General features: G+C 41.9%; 1 protein-coding gene across 1 annotated transcript in view; it reads left to right on the top strand.

The window, feature by feature from the left end:
* The window catches only part of PAK5 (p21 (RAC1) activated kinase 5), a 233,821-nt gene that overhangs the window by 203,826 nt on the left and 15,452 nt on the right, over positions 1–14,543 (top strand). Inside the window, exons 5-7 of the mRNA XM_006087950.3 lie at positions 6,160–6,651; positions 9,119–9,252; positions 12,073–12,199. Coding sequence (XP_006088012.1) covers positions 6,160–6,651; positions 9,119–9,252; positions 12,073–12,199 — 753 coding nt within the window. The remainder of the gene's footprint in view (positions 1–6,159; positions 6,652–9,118; positions 9,253–12,072; positions 12,200–14,543) is intronic.

Raw genomic sequence — 14,543 nt, 5'->3', positions numbered from 1 at the left:
GCAGCAGGCATGAAAAACAATAGCACTGCTTTGTCTCACAGACCTAATTTCAAAGACGTTTAGCTCCCAGCGAATGACTCTGCATTCTGCATGACTAAAAAGTGTCCCATTCACGCAGGCAGGAGTCTCTTCTTTATGCCACATGCCTGCTGTTAACCTAGATCCTGACAATGCGGCTGATGCTCAGTAAAAAAGAAAGGTGGCCCAGTGCAGTGTGGAGTAGTGTTTGTGATTCCTAAAGGATGCAATTTCTTTATTTTTTTAAAAAAATATTTTTATTGATATATATATATATATATATATATATATAGAGAGAGAGAGAGAGAGAGAGAGAGAGAGAGAGAGGGAGAGGGAGAGAGGGAAGGGAGAAGTGAGACAGATAGAAACATTGATGTGAGAGAAACATTGACCAGCTGTCTCCCACACACACCCTACTGGGAATCAAGCCTGCAACTTGGGCATGTGCCCCTGATCAGGAATCTAACTAGCAGCCTATTGATATACTGGCTGATGTTCGACCACTGAGCCACACTGGCCAGGTCAATTTTTTTAATTTTAATATATCTTGCCCTGGCCAGGTGGACCAGTTGATTGGAGTATTGTCCTATACACAGAAAGGTTGCCGGTTAGGTTCCCAGTCAGGGCACATGCCTAGGTTGCAGGTTCAATCCCCAGCCCTGGTTGGGGCATGTGTAGGAGGCAACTGACTGATGTTTCTCTTTCTTCTTCTTCTTCTTCTTCTTCTTCTTCTTCTTCTTCTTCTTCTTCTTCTTCTTCTTCTAAATATCAATAAATATGTCCTCAAGTGAGGCTTTAAAAACATATATATATATATATATATATATATATATATATATATATATATATATATTATAAGTTATCCAGACTCATGGGGAATAAATTCACTTTTGCTTAAAGTAGAGGAAGAAATTTCCCAAGGAGACACTAGAAGATGGTGGTACTTGATGGTTCCCAGGACAACTTTTCAAAATAAAAGTAATACACCCCTCTTCCGTTCACACACTTGCCTGTGACTAGCCTAGGGCTTGGCTAATCTCAAGCTTAGTTTCTAGAAAGAACCCAATTATTTATTTTATACTAAAATTTTATTGCCCCTACAGTCATCACATATATGCACCAGTTTTCCTTGTGTGTGGCCCAAATCCAGGGACTTAGAAAAAAATCAGCTTGCTTTTGAATATAGCATTTTAATTATAATACAATATTTCATATATTGTAATTAAAGGAACCTCTGTAATTGTTTTGAGAGTTAATGTATAAGAATATATATCACTAGTACCTTGTACAGCTTCAATAAGTGCTAGCTATTTTATTAATATTGTAATTACTATTTACTTTTTCTTTCATTCCCACTGCTGTGCTGAGCACTTTATATAATACCACCACCTAGAATATATTGATGTGTATTCAATACTTCAGAGTTCACAGTGACCTACGGAAGTAGGAATTTTTCTTATTACTACCATCTTACAGATGAGAAAACTGAAGTACAGGGAATTTAAATAACTTGCATAATGTCACACAACTTCTAAATGGCAGATAAAAGATTTCGAGCCCAGGGTGTGTTTTCTTAAATACTCGGATGCTCTAGGTTGCCCCAGTTAAGCCTCATAAAAGCCCTGTGAGGGAGATATTATGATCCCCATTTTACAAATGAGGAAACTGAGGCTCAGAGAGGCTAAGTGATTTGACTAAAGCCGTCCGAGTCAGAATTCAGCCCTAACATGTATGTCCCTTAAAAGCATGTGTTCTCTCTGCTCTGCAGTCAGGACAGGACATGGCTTAGCAGCTCCCTGGTCGCTGCTGCTGGGTGGGAGGCTGTCTGAGAGCGGGACTCACCTGCGAGGGTGTTCTCCAGGCCGGGAAGGCTGCACTGCCAGCTGTGCATCAGGGCGGTACTGTCGTGTGGGGTCATGAACAGGAGAACTGAGAATGGTGCCATGGTAGCAATTTTTTAAAATATATTTTTATTGGTTTCAGAGAAGAAAGGAGAGGGAGAGAGATATAGAAACATCAATGATGAGAGAGAGTCATTGATTGCCTGCCTCCTACACACCCCAGACTGGGGATCGAGCCTGCAACCTGGGCATGTGCCCTGACCAGGAATTGAGCTGTGACTTCCTGGTTCACAGGTTGACGCTTAAACCCTGAGCCATGCCAGCCAGGCCATGGTAGCAATTTTAAGGATCCCACTGTGTGCAGATCTTGCTCCCTGATTTGTGGAATAGGCTTCTAGTCATGCTGTGTGATGGCACAGGAGCTTGGGACATCAGCCTTTCTCCAGATGACCAGCATGCTACCAGATCCAGTGAGCAACATGCCCCAGTCTACTTGACTTCTCAGTAGCAGTCAACATGCTTCATTACTCTTTTCTTCTCAAAATACTTCCCTCCCTTGCTCCAGGGCACCCTAATCCCTTACTTTCTTTCCTATGTCACGAGCACAATCCTTCTCCTGATCTTTCTGATCTCTAAACGTTGGAGTCCTTGGACCTTCTCTTACACATTCAACATCATGGCTTGTAATGCCAACTAAATACTGATCAGATTCATGTCTTTAGTGGCAACGCTTTTCTGGACTCAGGCATGTCTAAATCACCTAAGTGACATCTCCACATAGATGCTTACTTAATAACTCTCTCAAACTTAACATGATCCTAACAGAACTCTGTTTCCCTCCATGTATTAGGTATCTATTGCTGTGTAACAAACTATCCCCAAATGTAATGGCTTAAAGCAACAATAAGCTCTTCTTATTTCACATACTCTTTGTGCACCAGGTCACCATGGCTAGGTTAGCTGGGTGATTTTGTCCTGAGGTTGAAATCAAGATGTCAACCAGGGCTGCAGTCACCTGAGGATTGACTGGAGCTGGAGCATCACTTCCAAGATGACTCACATGGCTGCTGGCAGGGGGCCTCAGTCTACCTGGTTCTTGGCAGGAGACTTTGCCACTTAGACCTCTCTATAGGATTCTTGAGTGTTCTCATGACATGCCAGCTAGAGAAAGCCAGAGCAAGTGACCCAAGAGAAAAGGTCAAGAAACCATGTGATTTTTTTGGCCTCAGAAGGCACTTACTATCATTCCCATCATATTCTGGGATGATACCAGGATATAAATGTCAGGAGACAGGGGACATTGGGAGCCACCATGGAGACTGATTACCACACCCCCAAACCTACTCCTGTTCCTGTGCTTCTCAAATCATTAAATGGACTGTTTGTTGTTCAGGCCAAAGTCCTGGGAGTCATCTCTAATTCTTTTCTTTCAGATTCTAATTCAATCCATAGCAACTCCTGTCAGCTCTATCTTCAGACCTACCCTGGATCCCACCTCTCTTCACCCCTTCTATAGAACCCACCTTAATCTCAGCCCACATTGACTAGCTTACTGCAGTCAATTGCTATCCTTGTTTCCACTCCTACCACCAAAGTCTCTTCTCCAGCATCCGGAGTCAAGATCATGTTGCTCCTCTCTGCTCTGCAACCTCCAGTGGCTCCCACCTAGCTCAGAAAATTGGCCAGCATCCTTTCCATGGTCTTCTGGCTCTTGGCTACTTCTCTGTTCATTCTTCCAAACTGTCTCCCTCTCCACTCCAGGAGAGCCTCCATGTTGTTCCTCAAGACTATATGTGCCTCAGAGATCCTACTTGTGCTCCTCCTTCTGGCTGGATCGCGCCCTCCCCACACATTCATGGGGCTTGTTCCTTCACTTCAACCAGTTTCTGCTTGAATGGCACCCCCTCAGAGCAGAAAGCACTTTCCTGTCCAATATGGCACCTTGTTCCTCTCAACCCCTTCACTCTGCTTTATTTTTCCTTATATCACTTATCACTACTGGACCACATACTGTCTATGTATTGGTTTACTTATTTATCGTCTGTCTCCTTCTCTAGAATATAAGCTCCAGGAGAGCAGGAATACCATGCATTTTTATTATAACTGGACCTTCTCAATGTACCTGCAATAATGCCTGCACATCATAGTTGCTGGAATAAATGAATCAATGAATGTACTGACTGGGAGCAATTAATCCATCTAGAAGAGTGCCACCCAATAGAACTTCCTGCAGTGATGGAAATCTCTACCTATGCTGCTGATGCAGTAACTGTTAAAAAATGCTTAAAATGTAGCTAATATGACTAAGGAATTGAAGTTTTATCTTAATTTCATTTCATTTATATTGATTTCAATTAAATAGCCATATGTGGTCAGTAGACACCATATTAAAGTAGACCTAGATATTTGGGGTGGATGGGGTGAGGAGGTATGTAAATGTTATCCCATGTACATCCCAGTAGAGTGGTGGAGACTTTCTGAGGCACTGTGTTAAGAAGGAGCCTGAGGTCCCATCAATAAACCTTTGAGCATCTTCTATGTATCTGGCACTGTGTTGTCACCAGGATCTTACAGAAAGAGTTCATTGATCAATAGCACTTTCTTCCCTGAGCAATGAGGTGATCGCAGTATGATGTGGTATATTTCCCATCCCTCATCTCAATCACTCCAGGGGTGACTAGAGCTCCTTCTGATCCCTGAAACAGGGTGATTGCTGGAACCTATACTTAGTGTCAGACAAGCCTCTCTCTGGCTTTCCCTAGCCCTGCTGTGCCTGTCCTCCCCATTCTCCTGCAAATTCCCTTAATCCACTCTTCAAATCAGACTGGAATGTTCTTTGCTCGTGTCTCTTTGAGGGCTGACCAAATTTCTCTTTCACGCACAACTCCCTGCAAACCTTGGTTATTCTCAACTCTATTGTACTTATTTAGTGAGAACATTGCATATGTTTAGCTTAATGTTATACACTAGCCTCCCTTATCCATGGTTTTACTTTCTGTGGTTTCAGTTGTCAACCGCTGCCTGAAAATATTTAATGGAAAATTCCAGAGGTAAACAACTTACAAGTTTTAAATTGAACACTATTCTGAGCAGTATGATGAAATCTCATGCCATCCCACTCTGTCCCACCAGGGACATGAATCATCTCTCTGTCCAGTGTCTCCAGGCTGTATATTCCACCACTCCCATTAGTCACTTATAGTAGCTGTCCTGGTTATCAGATCAACTGTCTCAATATCACAGTACTTATGTTCAAGTAACCTTTACTTTACTTAATAAGGAACCCAAAGTGCAAGAGTAGTGATGCTGCAGTTTGAATATACCAAAGAGAAGCTGTAAAATGTTTTTTTTTTAAGTAAAATGGTATGTATGTGTAGGAGAAAACAGTAAATGTTGTGTTCTGTACTCTCCAGGGCTTTAGGCATGTATCCTTGGAATGTGAGGGGAGACTACAATATAAAAGCTTTCAGTAAGGAGCCATGTTTTCCCTTTTATATACATGCTAGGTTATGTATGTGAATAGTATATAGTACCCTTTAGTATGGGAATTCAGGAAGGTGTGTGTGTGTGTGTGTGTGTGTGTGTACAGAGAGAGAGATTTTAAGGGATTGGTTTATGTTATTGTGGGGGCTGAAAAGTCTATCTTGTTGACTGGTTGGCAGGCTAGAAATACTGGTGGGAATTGATGTAGTTTTGGGTCCAAGGGCCATCTAGATAAAAAAATCCCTCCTCTTTGGGTGACCTCAACCTTTTCTCTTAAAGCCTTCAGTTGATCAGATGCAGCCCATCCACTTAAGGAGAGTAATCTGTTTTACTCAGTCTACTGATTTAAATGTTAATCACATCTTAGATTACCTTTACTGTAATATCGAGGCTGGTGTTTGACCAAGCAGCTGGGTACTATAGCCTAGCCAAGCTCAAACATAAAATTAACCATCATACTTTTTATAAAACTTGGTTATAAACATTCATCTTTTATTGGTATTTTCCTCTCTCCTGTCTCACTTCATAACTCCAGAGATCATGTCCCACTCGCTACTTGCATTCAAATCCAGTCCTCAGAGTCGGCTTCCGGGGAGTTTGATAGGGAAAGGGAAAGAAAGAGGCTGGATAAGGAGATTGGAGGTCAGATAAAGGTGGGAGCTGGGATGACCAGGGCCTTGAAAGGTAAATCTCACCCATGACCAGGTGTGCAGTGGCGCTCTTCATTCAGACCAGCCGTGTGTTAGCTCCCTAACCAACTGGTTGTGGTGTTCAGATGTAACAGGCGGATATTCTCCATCCCTGTCTGTCTCCCCAGGTGGATTACGATCGAGCACAGATGGTTCTCAGCCCTCCACTGTCAGGGTCCGACACCTACCCCAGGGGCCCCGCCAAACTACCTCAAAGTCAAAGCAAAGCGGGCTATTCCTCAAGCAGCCACCAGTACCCATCTGGGTACCACAAAGCCACCCTGTACCACCACCCCTCCCTACAGACCAGCTCACAGTACATCTCCACCGCTTCTTACCTGAGCTCTCTCAGCATCTCATCCAGCACCTACCCCCCACCCAGCTGGGGCTCCTCCTCAGACCAGCAGCCCTCTAGGGTGTCCCACGAACAGTTTCGGGCTGCCCTGCAGCTGGTGGTCAGCCCAGGAGACCCCAGGGAGTACTTGGACAACTTTATCAAAATCGGGGAAGGGTCGACCGGCATCGTGTGCATCGCCACCGAGAAACACACAGGGAAACAAGTTGCAGTGAAGAAAATGGACCTTCGAAAGCAGCAGAGGCGAGAGCTGCTTTTTAATGAGGTAGATGGCATGTCCAGATCATCCTTTCTCATTTACATAACACTTATTTCCCATTTCAAAAATAGTACATGTACATGTTAGGACATTAGAAAACAGTGAAAATATAAACTAAAATAATAACGTCCCCCATAATCCTTCCCTCTGGTCTCTTTCTATGCACGTATGGCTGCTACCTTTAGGAGGTACTTCATGTGTATAAGCCACTGTGCCAAGCATTGATCTGGTGTGATTCTTCCAACTCTGTGAAACAGAAAGATGTCATCACCATAGCAACAAGGAAATCTGGACTCGCATTAGTTAAATAGCTAGCCCACAGTCATACAGCAGGTTAATGTCAGATTCTAAAGCCTCATGCTACTCTATGTAGGTAGATATACACTGAGTGGCCAACCTCATCAGTACGATGAAGTGAATTAGTTATGCAAATAATAATAATAATAATAATAATAAAACCTTGAGAGTATTTGCTTAAGAAGTTTTCAATATTCAGTAATTTTGCAAGTGTTAATGAAGTACTGATGGGGTGGTCATAATAATCTGGCCACTCAGTGTATATTTTACATTCCATATCCTTTGTAGCCAATTTTTTTTACATCACAATAAACAAAGGTGAGTTTAACAATGGACTAACTATCACTCTTTAGGAACTTTAAAATGTTTTTTCCTAACTGTAGAGATAATGATTTTTTCCTGTAGAATATACAGAAAATATATTTTTAAAAGCCTCATAATTCTACAACCAATAAATATTCCATGCTAATATTTTAGTATTTTCTTTCTATATTTTTTCTACTTAGAGAAATGGTATATAATTTCCAGAGAGTTTGTACCAATTTGGACCTCACCAATAATCCTGTTTTACCCTCACTAGCATTGGATGCTTTCTTGTTCTCTGTTAATCTGATAGACATGTATAAATCTTACTGCTTTAATTAACATGTTATTACTAGTGAAGCTGAATCTGTTTTTAAATGTTTACAGTTCATATTTATATTTTTATATTGACTTGTATGGCCTTTGCACCATTTTCAATTAGAGTGGTAGCACTTGTCCTATTGATTTGTAAGAAATCTTGATACATTAAGAAATTAACCCTTTCTATCTATTTGTTGCACCTATTTTTTCACTTTCTTATTTTATCTTTTAAACTTGCTTATCACTTGAGAGCTCCCAAATGTACATAGGAAGGAAAAATGAGCACTTGTGTCCAGGGACAAAACATTTTGGAGTGTTTAAAGATTTTATAGGGGGTCTTGAAGAGAGAGATGAGCTTTTGTAGATGAGAAATCTAAGTCTTAAAGATATCAAGTCAGGATTCCAATGTTAGATAACATGTCAGTCTTTAGCAAAGAATGTACCACCTACATATAGCTCTCAGAACAATAAACAGACACTGTAAACATGCAATCAGCTGCGACTTTGGAGTCTTCAGTGGTGGCTCATGTGAAGCCACCAGCGCCCCACAGATCTCCAGCTCCCAAGGTGTTCATTTCCTTCCCATGCTCTGAACCTCGCAGACAGCATCAGGTGAGTCGGCTTCACCTTCTTCCCAGTCCACAATTCCTGATTTTTGCAATGTATTTCTTGCAATGCCGGAACAGACAGGGCAAATATAATTTCATATAAACAACTCTATAATTCATTATTCAATGCTAATTTCAAAAATGTCACCAGAAGCAGCCACAGGGCACCAATTCCTGGAAGCTTTCTCCAGCAAACAGACTCTAGTTAGCCTTTTGATGCCTGGGCCATATTTGTTTTTACCTTCAAGATCCATCCTCTATATTCAGCCCAAACCTATCTCAAATTCAACCCAGACCTTCTCCCAAAAAGTGAAGTTTGGCCCAGCCGGTGTGGCTCAGTGGTTGAGTGTGGACCTATGAACCAAGAGGTCGTGATTCCCAGTCAGGGCACATGCTGAGGTTGTGGGCTCAATCCCCAGTAGGGGACATGCAAGAGACAGCCAATCAATGCTTCTCATCATTGATATTCCTCTCTCTCCCTTCCTCTCTGAAATCAATAAAAATATATTAAAAAAATTTTTTTAAGTTGTTATCACGTGGCCCCCCCCTAGTAACTGTTTACTTCATTCACTTGTGAGACTCACCATTTACTCACTTAGCCATGAGTTAGTGATACTTTACCAGGTTAACCAACCATAGAATATGGATGGTGCCTTCCAAAGGAGATCCTTAGGGATATCTTACCACATCCCCCCAGAACAGGCAGCTAAGCCCCCTCTGTGGATGCAACCTTTGTCCTGGTTCTGCCTATTCTCACTCATTCTCCCCAACCCCCCACCAATGCCTGGTTGACTTACCATTTTCTCTAAATTTGCTGACTTGATTGCCTTTATTTCTAATAGCAACTCTCAATCTATTGTACTCACAGCACAAATGTCACCCCAAGCGAACAGGAAGCCACATTTCACTGCCACAAGTCAAAAAGTCTCTTTCCATTTGCCCAGGTTGTGATAATGCGGGATTACCACCATGACAATGTGGTTGACATGTACAACAGCTATCTTGTCAGTGACGAGCTCTGGGTGGTCATGGAGTTTCTAGAAGGTGGTGCCTTGACAGACATTGTCACTCATACCAGGTAAGTTTATTATTATTATTATTATTATTATTATTATTATCCAGGCAAGCAATGCAAGATATTTGTTATTCTCCTCCAGGGTGAAGCCACAATGATTATCCTATGAACTCTTCATAAATTTTAAGCACTTTGAAATCAAGGTCATGACTTCCCTCTTCCTCTATATTCCCCAGGTGCCTATTATAATATCCTGTATATATAGTTCATTCATTCAATTAACACTCTCCTTTCCCTCCAGAAGTTCATTAATACCCATTGATTTTTAAAATCACCAAGCTGCTGAGAATGAAGTTTTGGTGACTAATAGTAGAATTTTCCATTTCTACATAGATATCTAAAACTAAGTTCCATTCTCCTGAGTTGCCATGCCATTGCTAGGTGTTGATACACCAAGCATACCTGGAGAAGGAAGGGGAGGTGGGAGATCAAAGTTTTATGTCATAATAGCAAACCTATATAACACAGAAAAATTCTTCGAGTCTTGCAAGTAGTTAATTACCATTGTAATTACCTGCTATGTACTTCACTGATATGACAGTTGTGGTCATTTCATCAAGTTTTTATCCATTATTTTAATGTATCGGGCTGTTTCCGATATGCTGGTATACAAAAGACACAAATAAGGCTGAGAACCATTCCCTCAAAGAAGTCACAGATTAGAAACAAATACTTTACTACCTGTGCAGAATTAGAAATATGTATGTAGACAGCATAGAAGAATTCCTGAATGTCTCTATGAGGGACTAAAAAAAACAAAAACAAAAAAGGGGGGGATATCTGAGATGGGTTTTGAGAGATAAATAGTTCACTTAGACAGAAAGTGGGAGAAAAAGGACATTGGAGTCAGAGGAAAGAGTATATGCTAAGGCAGTGCTTCTCAAATTTTAATATGCAAACCACCTGTGGATCTTACTAAAAGACAGACCCTGATTCAGTGTGGAGAGAAGGAATGCTCTGCATTCTATAAAGCTCCCAGGCGATGCCCAAGCTGTTCATTCATGGACCACATTTGGAGAAGCAATGTTCTAAGGAACAGATAAAAAATGTTACATTTGGGAAACTTTAAGTTTAGTCTTGCTGGTAAGTAAAGTGCCAAAGAGTTAAGAGGATAGTCATGAAGGAGAGGCATTGGATATAAGCTAATTTCACTGAAATGGCACCCAAATCATTAGTGAATCCAGATGAAAACAATAGGGGAATGCAAACAAGCATTGGGAAACCCTGTGAAGAAAATATATGCTACGGTTTCTCCATTAAAATGAGGCAAAATTTCGATCATGATGTCTGCAGTTCTCTGGCTGCAGTAGACCATCTCAAAACCAAAGGACACTGAAGCTTTTCCACCAACATTTCAGTGGGCGGACTCTGCAGTATAGCCATTGACATGCCCACCCGCAAAATACATAAGATCATCTTAATTTGCAGAAACAAATATACTGAAGTGACCTAAGAACAAGACAAATGTGACTTACATATAAAACAACTAGAGGCCCAGTGCACAAAATTAGTGTAGGGGGGGTGAGGGAAGGGGTCCATCAGCCCAGATTTCAAGAGGGGACATGCCAGGCAAAGGGACCCCATCAGTGCATCAGTTCACAATCAGGGCCGGGGAGGGACATGGGAGGTTGGCCAGCCAGGGAGGGACCGTGGGAGGGCTCCAGGGTGTGTCTGGTCCATCTTGCTCAGTCCCGATGGCTGGACCCCAGCAGCAAGCTAACCTACTGGTCAGAGCGTCTGCCCCCTGATAGTCAGTGCACATCATAGCGACGGATCAACCAGTTGACTGCCCCTGGTGGTTAGTGCAGGTCATAGCAAGCAGTTGAGCGGCCTTAGCACTTCATTAGCATATTACGTTTTGATTGATTGAATAGCTGACCAAACAACTGGACACTTAGCATATTAGGCTTTTATTAAATAGGATTAATAAAAAATATATCTAAAAGAGAGGCTTTCTTTCTTGCCCTAGGGATCGTCCGATGGTGATCCATGTCTCTAGAGTTCTCCCTTGGTCAAGGTTCTTTTCAATCCCTATTTTGTATCAAATGAAAAAGCTCAGATACATTCTGTCAAGGAAGTCCCAGGTTAGAAATAGCTACCTCATAGCACCTGTGCAACTCCTCTGAAACCAGACGCCTTCTTCAGAGGGGGGCAGCCATGATATGTGGGAGCACAGGTCCAGTGCTGTATTTGCCTTTCTCATTCCCATGGCCCGTCTATTACAGGATCATCCATTCACACTCAGTTATTAGTAACTTAGCAGGTCCAATGTCCTTGACAGAAGGACCTGGAGCATAAGAAACCTCCAGTTCCCGGAGGAAGATGAGGGAGGGCTAGTGAGAGGCAGGGTGAGTCTCAGAGACCCAAAGGCCACTTTGCCTGAGTCCAGCCTTGGTGAGAACCATGGTTGTTCCCATTTCCAAGGTAAGTAAAAAGAGACCCGAGGAAGTAAAGGACTTGCTCAAGGTCACCTAGCAGATACACCTGGAACCTTGGTGCTATTCAGTGCACTCCCTCTGCAGGACCCAGGAGGTTTGGCAATACCTAAGGAATTACCTAGAGGTGTCCAAGGTAGTGCATTTGCAGTAATGACCCAGAAGCCAGCAAATGGGGGTCTCTTGCCCTTGGCTTATATTTGGCCCCTGACATCCTGGTACCCAGCCTTAGGTTCTGCAAATCAGATGCCAACGACTTCCTTTTCTTTGCCTATAGGTTTTCCAGGCATGGGCTGATTCACTAGAACTCAAGAGAGCTGCCTCTTTTGATCATGTCAAGGATGTTCTTAAATCTGTCCTTGTTCCTTAAATGTTGTTTCCTTTCTAGAATGAATGAAGAACAGATAGCTACTGTGTGTCTGTCGGTTCTGAGAGCTCTCTCCTACCTTCACAACCAAGGAGTGATTCACAGGGACATAAAGAGTGACTCCATCCTCCTGACAAGCGATGGACGGGTAAGATCTTCCTGTTTGGCCCCTCCATGCTTTGCCTTGTCACTTTGTCTGTCTTAGGTATTGTTCTCCTATGAAGACTTCTTATAACACTAATTTTTTAGTCACAAGTCGCCCACTGCCCTTCCCAGAAGGCTTACAAAAAGGAAATTACCATCCTCTGTGTCATCTTGTTAGTCAGAATTACCTGTGACTTGAATTTGATGGATAATTTTTCACCTTAACAATGAGTGTAGGCAGTAATAAAAACTATAGAAATTTTTTTTTGCCATGCTCCTGTTTTTGTTGGTGGAGACCTTTTCTAGGGCTTTGTCCACCCTATTTCGTGACTATGCGTGTCTGCAGTATCCATCAGAATTCCTGCAAGAAACAGATGTCAAACTGCAGTGGACAATTTGAGGAGCGTTTGATAAGGTGTGGGCAGATGCAGAAAAGTGAGGGATGAGAAAAGCGCATGAGGATTAGTGTGGTGCTCAAGAATGGAGCTCCACTCTTATGGGAAGGGGTGAGGTGGGAACTGGTTACTAGAACCTGGAAATAGAGGTTGTTCTGTGAAGAGGGATGCATGGCAGGAGTCTGATCTTCGGTGGAAGCCAGACCACAGGGAACCTGCAGGATGAGAGCTGGTGTATAAGGACCCCAACCTCCCTCTGTTCCTAATGTTCAGTCTCCTGTTGGTGCTACCTATTGGCAAAAGCAAATCAGAGGTCATCCATGCAGTCAACACAGGTTGGCCTCCCAGGGCTCAGAGAAGGTAGGAGAATAGATCTAGAAGGAAACATGGAAGATAATTCATCACACTAGCATCTCTCCAGCCCCAGATTTCTGCATTTCTCATCACTGCAACCTACTCAAGGGATGCTAGTGAAACTCATCAGCTCACCATGGTACAAATGAACACAGAATTCCACAGCCAAGAAAAGAATGAGTTGATATTCCAATGAAGGCTAAAATGAAAGAGTTTTGAAGTGTAGATTTTCACTATTTAGGTCCTTTTAACCTCCCTGAAACTTCCACCAGAGGTAATAGTTCTGGGATGAATGCAGCCAGCTGTCCCTTAATGACCTGTCTGTTACAACCCAACAAGCTCAGCCATGTGAAAAACATTCATGTCACATGAGAATTTGCCCATGAATGGTCAGAGGGCAGCCAGAAGAAAATGCCCAAGCACTTTGGCTTTTCTTGTAAAAAGATTGTCAATTTTATTGCAGAAAATTCTTATATATATAAATATATATATGAATTTTATTCATATATACGAATAAAATATATATATTACAGTTGTATGTGAAACAGTTTATTCTTGTATTACTTATTAATTATTGTATTATTTTCCAAATGAACAGTTGTAATAATGTGTGTGTGTGTGTATACACACACAGAAATGTATATATAGTTGCAAACTTTGGATTATGTTTAATGGGCAGTTTAAAATTCTGCTTTTTCATTGCTTTAACTAAAAAAAATTGTTAAAGAGAGTATATAGCAGTCAGCTTTTGGTACATAACAAATTACTCTACAGTTTAGTGGCCTAAAACAACAACTATATATTTGCTCATAATTCCAAGTCAGCCTATGAGCTGACCTCAGCTGGGACAGCTCATCTCTGCACCAAAAGTGGCATCAGCTGAGCTCACTTTTTATTTGTGATCAGTCTGCAGTTGACGGCCTCACTCATTTGCCTGGCACTTGGCTGGTACTCAGCCAGGGCAGTGGAGGTAACGGCTTGGCATCACTCGTCTCCCAGTAGACTAGGCCAGGCCTATTCATGTGCTGCCTGTGGCAAGGTTTCCAAGAGCAGCAAGACAGCCAGGCCCCAAAGCACACACGAGTTTGAACCCTCCACTTGCATCATGTTTGCTAATGTCTCTTTAGTCAGAGTAAGTCACACAGTCAAGCCTAGATGTAAGGGTTGGGAGCTGTTCAATGCCATTAGCCCTTAGAGAAATGCAAATTAAAACTAGAAGATACCACTACACATTTATCAAAATGGCTAAAATAAAAATAGTGATAACCCCGCTTACTTATACATGGCTGGTGGGAATGTAAAATGGTACAGCCACTCTCAAAAACATGAGGCATTACCTTTCAAAACTAACAGTGGACTTGTCATGTGACATACACTTCAGAGCAATGTAAACTTATTTCTTCACATAAACTTGCACACAAATGTTTACAGCATTTTTATTCAAAATAACCCCCACCAAGAAACTGCCCAAATGTCCTTGAAAGAGTGAATGGTTAAACAGACTGTAGTATATCTCTACTATAGAATACCACTCAGCAAAAAAAAAAAAATGAATGAGTAAATGGATACTTGATGAACCTCAAGGAAATTATGCTGAGT

This window comes from Myotis lucifugus, unplaced genomic scaffold (assembly GCF_000147115.1).
Source record: "Myotis lucifugus unplaced genomic scaffold, Myoluc2.0 scaffold_42, whole genome shotgun sequence".
NCBI classification, from domain to species: domain Eukaryota; kingdom Metazoa; phylum Chordata; class Mammalia; order Chiroptera; family Vespertilionidae; genus Myotis; species Myotis lucifugus.
Note: the sequence above shows the minus strand (reverse complement) of the source record. Positions and strands in the feature narration are given on the sequence as shown.